The sequence below is a fragment of the Moschus berezovskii genome, chromosome 11 (assembly GCF_049115385.1).
Source record: "Moschus berezovskii isolate FMDL1 chromosome 11, NW_MosBer_1.0, whole genome shotgun sequence".
In the NCBI taxonomy this organism is placed as follows: Eukaryota; Metazoa; Chordata; class Mammalia; order Artiodactyla; family Moschidae; genus Moschus; species Moschus berezovskii.
This window is the reverse complement of record NC_142470.1, coordinates 97,650,595-97,660,671: the sequence shown is the minus strand read 5'-3', so window position 1 is coordinate 97,660,671 and position 10,077 is coordinate 97,650,595. Positions and strand designations below refer to the sequence as shown.

Here is a 10,077-nt window from a genome sequence, read left to right as displayed (position 1 = left end):
CAATTGAAATATTATGGAAGCTCCATCCCTGCACAAAGGTTGTATAAAATTCTTGTTCACGTTATTTCTGAATATCTTATGGGGTTGTATCACATATCTGAACAGAATTTTGTAGACAGTTATCACCTCTGATCAAACAGACCAGCTTCTTCAGTTTATCCTTACAGACCATGATTTTCCCTTGTATCCTGTCATCACCTCTAGATGGACTCCTAGTTACACATGTCTAGTTTATAAAAACCACTTGATCTTAGCCAAAAAGCCAAGAAGTGATACTGGAGACAGTGTCTGATAAACCTAGGAATAAGAACTCCCTCACTCTGGACACAACAACAACTTTTATATTACTTGGAATTATTACTCCATCATTCTGATGATTTGATATGAAATCCATATTACTAGTACCCTGCTTCCAACCAAGGAACTGACTTCAGAGTGAAGGAAATGAGACAAAAGGCTGATGCCTAAAGGAATTCACTGTTCTCATCACAAGTCTGATCACCCACAACTATGGTAAACTCAAAAAAAAGGGAAAAAAAAGTGAGTGAACAATTCACTGAAAACCGTTGTGGCACAAGCTGGTGGGTATCACTTTCTGAGGCTGGAATGCTAGCTTACAGAATATGGCACATGCTCAGAACCATGTATGGTTCTGATACTTCTATCCCACAGACAGAATACATGTATTCAGGAAAAAAGGTAGAAGCCTTTAAAATCTTTTCCTTTCCATCTCTGTGACTGTGCTTTGTTAGAAGGAAGATCTGAGAAATAAGGGAGGGGCAAGTCTATCAACAGACAGGAGCCATCTAGTACATTTTACATTCTTCATATCAATGAAATAGTGACATAAGCAGGCAACAGGGGTCACAATGTTGACCAAACTATGACTAACCTTAACTATCAAGGAGAAATAAGGTTGCCTTAAAAAAAGACAGTCAATAGGAGTCTGGCTAACAACAAGGGGATCACTTTACCAAGCTTGGTCATAGAAATTAACAAAAAATTATTTTAAACTTATATGTGCAGGGCTAGTGAAGTCTTAGCCTACTTAAGAATACTTGTACCACTGCAACAAGAAAAAACCCAGTAATGAGAACCTGGCTGAATTCAAGGGGAACAAAGAGATGTATAGAGGATGGAAGAATATAAATAATAGAAAAAATAAGCTACAGCCTTCACTTCTGTTTGGACATGCTAGTCATCATTATTAGAATACTGATTTATTAGTTTTCTTCTTCTGTCAGTGTATGTAAATTTAGTTCAAAGTTCGCAGAAAATGGACAATAACATTTGGGCAGAATTACAGTGGACCTAGAGCAAGAATGGCTATCATGTGAAGACGGAGAATTCTGAGAGAGATAGGTGAGATTTTCAATTGTTAACAAGTTTATATGTATGGATGCCGAAGTCTTAACATGTGAACTGCCTATCTATGGGGGAAGAAGCCACTATACAGCAAATAATAATTGTTCCTGGAAGAGAAAAAAAGGGCTGGAGAATGGTAAAGAAGCAAGTCCAACTGTAAAATTTACTTCTTCAAAAAACTTGAAAATGGAACTAAATGTAGATATACAGCATATTACGCTTAATTTAATTCAGAGCAGTGGACACCCAATCATAAATTTAATTCATTATTCTGTATATTTTAAAATATTTTTGAAAATTTTACTTTTAAATCCACAGAGTTAATCTTTTATTGGTAAACCAAACAATATTTACCCTTTAAAGTAGTCTTTTCTCCCAAGTACCTGTATGTAAAGGTAAAACTATATAAACTGTGGCCTCTATACAGACTGATCCATTTGATGTCAGAAGAGGTATAAAATACACTTTCATAGTTGGATATCCTCTCTTGTGCTTCTGCCACCAACATGAGAACACAGCCAAGAGTAGCCTGGCTTTCAGAACAAGTTATGTAGAACAGACCCAAAGCATTTTTGCATCCTGATGCCAAACTTCAACTGACTAGTAAGCCCATGAGTGAGAAAAGCAAATGTTTGCTATAAAGCTCTAAGATTTTTGAGGTTCTTACATGGTATAATGGTAAGCAATAGGTAACTGACACACTGAAGATTTATTAGACTATACATTTTTGGGGTATATTTTTATATTACATTAAAAATGTATGAGAAATATAACTATCTCAACATATAAACATATTTATTAAAATTAAATTCAGTGCAATTTAAATTCAGAACAAAGCAATTTTCTTTTTTTTTTTTTGATAGTCAAGCAAGATTTATTTTATTTGATGGTAACAACAAAGGTAACAGTTTAGTACTTAAATCAGCAGTTAAGAGTGATCTTCTCTCCAGGCAGAGTAACTAAAAGCAGCTGTGAAAACTGCAAAGAAAACTAGAGACAGGACGAGAGGCAGCGGAAGCCTGGTTGCTGAAAACTGGGGTGCACCCCTGCACTGCACCAAGGGCAGGGGAACCAGAATCACTGACTGCTTTCCTCAGTGACTTGAATTGACAGTTTTTTCCCAACCATCTTGTTACTGGTTGCATTCCACTGTATCGAGTTAAATATAAAGAATTAGTCTTCATAATAAAATCATCTTTCGAAAAAGAACTATACACAATACATTAAAAAAAATCACTGATTGTGTTTTCTTCGTCTTTTTCTCTTTGAACTTGTAGGTGGTTGAGTCTCCTGTGTTTCTTCTTTTACACCAGATACGGGCTGTTTGAAAACTATTTCATTATCTTTATCATCATCATTCATTTTAGCCACTTCAGATTTTCGTTTCTCCAAAAATGTTGGTGTACAAACTGGTGTGGGACCCTGGCTATCCACAGCCTTCTCAGGAGTCTTAGGAGTGACTGAAGAGGCTTTCTTCTTCTTACGTAAAGCCTGGTGCTTTCTGGAATTTCAAGGACCAGTGTTTGAAGCATTTTCCTCATTTTTATGCAACACCTTAACCAATGAAGGGAAACTATAATCAATCCCCTTTTTAGCCAATCTCTTCCTGAGTAATTTTTCCTTCTTTTTAAACCGCTCCTCCATCCGTAGCTTTTGAACAAGTGACCGATTCTGACTGTACCGTTTCACTGCTGGATATGATGGCTTTTTAAATGGCATATGCCACTCTCTAAAAAGTTCTTCATGTACATTTTCAGGTGGTATAAAATGACACTTCAAGAGTCTTTCACCAAAAAGGTAGTTGTTCATTGTTTCAGCAGCTATTTTGGCAACATCTTCAGATTCAAACTCCACAAAGCCATAGCCTTTGCTATTTCCAGTCTTGCTCGCACGCCGACGAACCTGAGCCACCTCCTTTTTAAATTTGGCATCCTCCTGAGGGTTTAGGGACAGGAGCGGCTTTGCCGGGCCATCGAACGCCGCCATTCCGCCAGCTCGTAGGCAGACGAGACCCACACGGCATAACCGGAAACGCCGGACCAGCAATTTTCTTTATACATTTAAAGCATGTCCATCTTTATCTACAGACACATAAACTTTTTGCACAAGTAGGGAAACTTAAAATTTATTTTGAATAGATTTGTACAAGTTACTTTAAAATTAGACATTTAAAGCTTCCACTTTTATTTAGAGGAAGAATGGGAATTTAAATTTTCCAGTTACTGGTCTGAAAAAGAAAATAGCTTGTTATAATTTTGAATGTTACATAGTATAAGCACTATCAAAGTATCACTGTCAAGATAGCATACAAACACCCTAAATGTAGACCCTATGGTGGAGATTGCTAGCTGTTCACCAAATCTCATTTCTTCTTCATCCTGGAAAGCACACTTAAACCAGCCCTAGTCAGTGGACAGTGACAGGGGCCAATTCTAGGCCCACCCATAGGAGCCTCCCACATGTGCACCTCCACGTGTTTCATCCCTGGCAGTTGACTATGACGGTGAATCCAAGGTTCCACGTTTTAAAGACTGCACGGTCACAGCCAGCCTGGGTCCCTGGTCAATGTTTCACGAGCAAGAAACAGACTGGTATTGTGTTTGCAAAATCTGTTTAATATATTATATGAAATGATAGTTAAAAAAAAAAAAGCCAAATCATTCGCCTGCCTCTCTTAAATTGAACCTTTACAGTTTTTCAGCTTTCATGAACTACTTGCATTCTTATGACAAGTATTATGAGATGAAAATATGTCAACCAAAAGTAGCATGCGCTTCACATAAGTTGTTAATGCCAATGGAATAGAAATAAAAACATAATAAATAAACTATATTCTCCTCATAGCCATGAAAAACAAACGATATAATCATGTACAGCCTAATGATTAAAATTAAAATCAGGTTTTCTAACTAGAAAGACTCAATCATGAAATTTCTTAATTACACACGAAAGTTGGTAATATGACCTAAAATGCAATCATATTCTCTTACCATCTGTACCATGAGGAACAGTAATCTGTTGAACTGAAGATGATGATGCAAACTTGACAGGAACGTTGCCCAACTTCTGTGTATTGAGCTCTGGAATTTCATTTCCACGATCTTCAGCATTAACGAAAATTTCAGATGAAAACGTGGCTTTACCTGGACTTTCTGTTGTTATCTGAGTGACTGCATCAGATGATAATTTTCCAGAGAAGGGAGAAAACAGGGTCTTAATCTCCTCTGGTGATCTGAAAAAAAAGAGAAAGGGCACAGCAGGTCATATCCTTGGCTTATCACAAATTGTTATTTCTTTCCAAACATTTCTTCAATATTTTGTGGAGACACATCCGACTCCAAAGGTTAACTTATTTCTGCAGTACCCTTTGCTTTTTTAGATACTTATTACAACGTGATCAAATTTATTTTAAAACTGACTTTTATTTTCAATTCAAAATGCTACTTAATAAGGACAAGGTCCTTTTTAGTTGAAGTGAAAATATATCCATTCAAAAATAAAATTACTGGAAGTACACTATAAATCAGGGGAGTATGCTAAACACATAGAGTGTACAAAAACAAACAAGGAATAAAATCTTCCCCCCAAAAATTTATATGTCAGTGGGGGAACTAGAGGTTTTTAAGGTTGCAATTATGTATAAAGATTATAAAGAATACACGTTAAGACATAATGGAGTAAATACATGACTGTATAAACAAGTAAATAATAGGAGGGAGAAGACAAATCATGATAATAGAAAAACCCCATATGTAGGTAAGCCCCTCTTGCCATTAACCTCCTCCCCAAGGAGGTGAAGCTTAATCTTAAGTCCAGCCCTGAGTTCAGTGAGTTCCAAAGAAGAGAGCAAAAACGGGAGAAAAAGTAACTTTACAGTGGAGAAACCTGGCAAACACCATGTTATCCAAGTGATGATGGTTCACATCACCAGGGATATCACGTTGGACATTATATACTCTCTGTTATGATGTGGTGAGAATTCACCGATGGCATTCTTTGCAAAATCCCAGAACTCCAGTCTACTCATGAGAAAAACATCAGCCAAATTCAGATTGAGACAAACTCCACAAAATGTCAGACCAATATTCCTCAAGACTGTCAAAATCATGAAAAACAAGGAGGGAATGCGGAACTGTCACAGGCCAGAGAAGACCGGGGAGACGCGGTGACTAACTGAACATTGAGACGTGCTGGACTGGGTCCCGTATGTCGAGAAGAGGGAACGGTCACCCACGGGAACACCAGTGAAACCTAAAAAGAGTCTGAAGTTCAGTTAACACTAATAGATAAATGTTGGCTTTTTAATTTTTAAAAATGTACTATGGTAAAGAGGTTGACAACATGAAAAACTGTGGCAATCTTGTGTCAAGTAAGTCTACTGGTGCCATTTTCCCAACAGCATTTGCTTACTTTCTGGCTCTATGTCACAATTTGGTAATTCTCACCATATGTCAGACATTTTCATTATTATACTTGCTACATGATCCATGATCAGTGATCTTTGATGTTACTATTGCAAAAAGATTACAACTTTCTGAAGGTTCAGATGATGGTTAGCATTTTTAAGGTCTACCTGTAATTAACATATGTACATTATCTATACATAATGCTATTGTACACTTAGTAGACTACAATATAGTGTAAACAAAACTTTTACATGCACTGGGAAATAAAAAAAATTCACGTGACTTGCTTTACTAACATATTCTCTTATTGTAATGGTCTGGGACCAAACCCAGATCTCTATAATACGTCTGCACTAGGTGGCCACAGAAAGTCACTCCTGTTGCAACAAGTAAACAAAATTGGCTGGCTCAATAGAGTGAAATCTAGCAGAAAACAAAGTCAAGCTGATGGGGAACTGAGTCAAGAAAGCAGAGTGAAATTTCCTGCACAGTCATAAAACTAATGAAACAGAAATCCCACTAGATAAAGGGGCTTGTGACAAACATTAGGCCTCCTCCAGAAGATATTTGCCAGTTTTTGAACCTACATAAGACAGGAAGCTAAATAACTAATGCTTGACAGAAAGAAATTCCAAAAGTGACAAATCCAAGACCAGGAGATGACTGTGGCTCAAGATCATGAGCTCCTTTTGCAAAATTCAGACTTAAACAGAAGTAGGGAAAACTATTAGGACATTCATGTAAATCAAATCCCTTATTACAGGGATCCCTTCCCTTTCCTTCCCACAGTGGAAGTGACAAATAGATTCAAGGGATTAGATCTAATAGACAGAATGCCTGAAGAACTATAATGGAGGTTCATAACATTGTATGTAGGTGGCAACCAAAACCATCCCCAAGAAGAGAAACGCAACAAGGCAAAATCGTTGTCTGAGGAAGCCTTACAAATAGCTGAGAAAAGAGAAGCAAAGGAGAAAGGGAAAAATACACCCATCTGAATGCAGAGTTTCAAAGAAGAGCAAGGAGAGATAAGAAAGCCTTCTTCAGTGAACAATGCAAAGAACCAGAGGGAAAAAACAGAATGGGAAAGACTAGAGACCTCCTTCAAGAAAATTAGAGATACCAAAGGAACATTTTATGCAAAAATGGGCACAATAAAGGACAGAAACAGTATGGACCTAACAGAAGCAAAAGATATTAAGAAGAGGTGTCAAGCATACACAGAACTGTAAAAAAGAAAAAAAAGGTCTTAATGACCTGGATAATCACGATGGTGGGGTCATTCACCTACAGCCAGACATCCTGTAGTTTGAAGTCAACTGGGTCTTAGGAAGTATTACTATGAACAAAGTTAGTGGAGGTGATGAAATTCCAGGTAAGCTATTTCAAATCTGGAAAGACGATGTTGTTAAAGTACTGCACTCAACATGACACCAAATTTGGAAAGCTCAGCCTAAATTAACCCAGAGTAAGTAAAGAGGCTTTGACCCAATTAGTAAGAAATTAAAATTAACTGGTAGGCACTGACAAATTGGATAACAGCATTTGTATATACAAGCAACAAATAACTAGAAAATACAAAATCTAAAATACCATATACAAAATTATCATAAAACATAAAATACTGAGGAATAATTTAATGAAAAATGTGAAAGCCTATGCAGTGAAAATTATAACATCTTACTGAGAGATATCAAGTCAGTGTTGGGGAGGGAGGAAGGGGAGAACATGCTCATGCTTGGGGGGGACTCCAGTATTACTAAGATGTCAATCATTCTCAAAATGACTATAGATTCAATGCAACATTGAACAAAATCCCAGGAGGATTTTTGAAGAAACTGAGAATACTATTCTAAAATTTACATGGAAACTCACAGAACCTAAAATAGAAAAAAATAATGTTGAAAATAAAATAAGGTTAGAGGACATAATCTGATTTCAATATAAAGCTACAATAATAAAAACATCATGGTATGGCTGCAAAGACAGATAAATAGTTCAAAGGAACAGAGTAGAAACTTAAAATAAATCCCCATATAAAAGGTCAATTGATTTTTGACAAAGGTGCCAACTACTTCAATAAGGAAATAAATAATTATTTCAGTGATGGTGCTGGAATATCCAGTAAAAGAAAATGGCCCTGAATTATGTAAACTACAGTATGTACAGAAATTAATTTGATACAGATGAAAGACATAAAAAAAAAAGCTAAAACTATTTTCATTTCTAGACGACAACGTAGGAGAAAATTTCATAACACTGGCTTAGACATCATTCATAGAGAAGGAAATGGCAACCCACTCCAGTATTCTTGCCTGGAAAATCCCATGGGTGGAAGAGCCTGGCATGCTACAGTCCATGGGGTCACAAAGAGTTGGACAAGACTGAGCGACTTCACTTTTACTTTTTCTTTCATTATTGGACCCCTTAGTGAAGAGTGCTGTCATGTCCTGCTCCCCAGCTGCTGCACATGGTGGGGTGTTGCTTCAGGATCCGGCTTTAGACATGTAAGTTCCCCTGTTTAATAAGTAATTGCTATCTCTGTCATTCGGAGAAGACAATGGCACCCCACTCCAGTACTCTTGCCTGGAAAATCCTATGGACGGAGGAGCCTGGTAGGCTGCAGTCCATGGGGTCGCTAAGAGACGGACACGACTGAGCGACTTCACTTTCACTTTTCACTTGCATGCACTGGAGAAGGAAATGGCAACCCACTCCAGTGTTCTTGCCTGGAGAATCCCAGGGACGGGGGAGCCTGGTGGGCTGCCGCCTATGGGGTCGCACAGAGTCGGACACGACTGAAGCGACATAGCAGCAGCAGCAGGCATCATTCTTAGACAAGACACAAAAAAGTACCAACCATAAAAGAGAAACTGGGTGCCCATCAACAGACAAATAGATAAAGAGGATACTGTATATACATTTATATATACAATAAAATACTCAGCCATAAAAAAAGAATGAAATTTTGCCACTTGCAACAACATGGATGGACTGGAGGCTATGATATTAAGTGAAATAAGAGACTGAGAGAAAAAATGTCAATTATATGTGGAATCTAAAAAATACAACAAACTAGTGAATTTAACAAAAAAGAAAAGCAAAGGAGAAAAGGAAAGATATAAGCATCTGAACGCACAGTTCCAAAGAATAGCAAGGAGAGATAAAAATGCCTTCCTCAGCGATCAATGCCAAGAATAGGGGAAAACAACAGACTGGGAAAGACTAGAGATCACTTCAAGAAAATTAGAGATACCAAGGGAATATTTCATGCAAAGATGGGCTCGATAAAGGACAGAAATGGTAGGGACCTAACAGAAGCAGAAGATATTAAGAAGAGGTGGCAAGAATACACAGGAAAACAGTACAAAAAATATCTTCACGACCCAAATAATCATGATGGTGTGATCACTCACCTAGAGCCAGACATCCTAGAATGTGAAGTCAAGTGGGCCTTAGGAAGCATCACGATGAAGAAAGCTGGTGGAGGTGATGGAATTCCAGTTGAGCTATTTCAAATCCTGAAAGATGATGCTGTGAAAGTGCTCACTCAATATGCCAGCAAACTTGGAAAACTCAGCAGTGGCCACAGGACTGGAAAAGGTCAGTTTTCATTCCAATCCCAAAGAAAGGCAATGCCAAAGAATGCTCAAACTACCACACAATTGCACTCATCTCACACGTTAGTGAAGTCACGCTGAAAATTCTCCAAGCCAGGCTTCAGCAATACGTGAACCGTGAACTTCCAGATGTTCAAGCTGCTTTCAGAAAAGGCAGAGGAACCAGAGATCAAATTGCCAATATCCACTGGATCATGGAAAAAGCAAGAGAATTCCAGAAAAACATCTATTTCTGTTTCATTGACTATGCCAAAGTCTTTGACTGGGTGGATCACAATAAACTTGAAAATTCTGAAAGAGATGGGCATACCAGACCACCGGACCTGCCTCTTGAGAAACCTATATGCAGGTCAGGAAGCAACAGCTAGAACTGGACACGGAACAATAGATTGGTTCCAAATAGGAAAAGGAGTACGTCAAGGTTGTATACTGAAACCCTGCTTATTTAACTTATATGCACAGTACATCGTGAGAAACGCTGCGCTGGAAGAAGCACAAGCTGGAATCAAGATTGCTGGGAGAAATATCAATAACCTCAGATATGCAGATGACACCACCCTTATGGCAGAAAGTGAAGAGGAACTCAAAAGCCTCTTGATGAAAGTGAAAGAGGAGAGTGAAAAAGTTGGCTTAAAGCTCAACATTCAGAAAACTAAGATCATGACATCTGGTCCCATCACTTGATG

General features: G+C 37.9%; 1 protein-coding gene and 1 pseudogene across 7 annotated transcripts in view; both read right to left on the bottom strand.

The window, feature by feature from the left end:
• The window catches only part of ALMS1 (ALMS1 centrosome and basal body associated protein), a 205,182-nt gene that overhangs the window by 69,961 nt on the left and 125,144 nt on the right, over window positions 1-10,077 (bottom strand). For all 7 annotated transcript variants that reach the window (XR_016038620.1, XR_016038621.1, XM_055400279.2 and 4 more), the window contains one exon: window positions 4,356-4,597. Coding sequence is in view for 5 of the 7 variants with exons in the window: in XM_055400279.2 (XP_055256254.2) it covers window positions 4,356-4,597 (242 nt within the window). In the remaining 2 variants the exon portion in view is untranslated. The remainder of the gene's footprint in view (window positions 1-4,355; window positions 4,598-10,077) is intronic.
• LOC129539560 (MKI67 FHA domain-interacting nucleolar phosphoprotein pseudogene) lies at window positions 2,235-3,366 on the bottom strand (annotated as a pseudogene).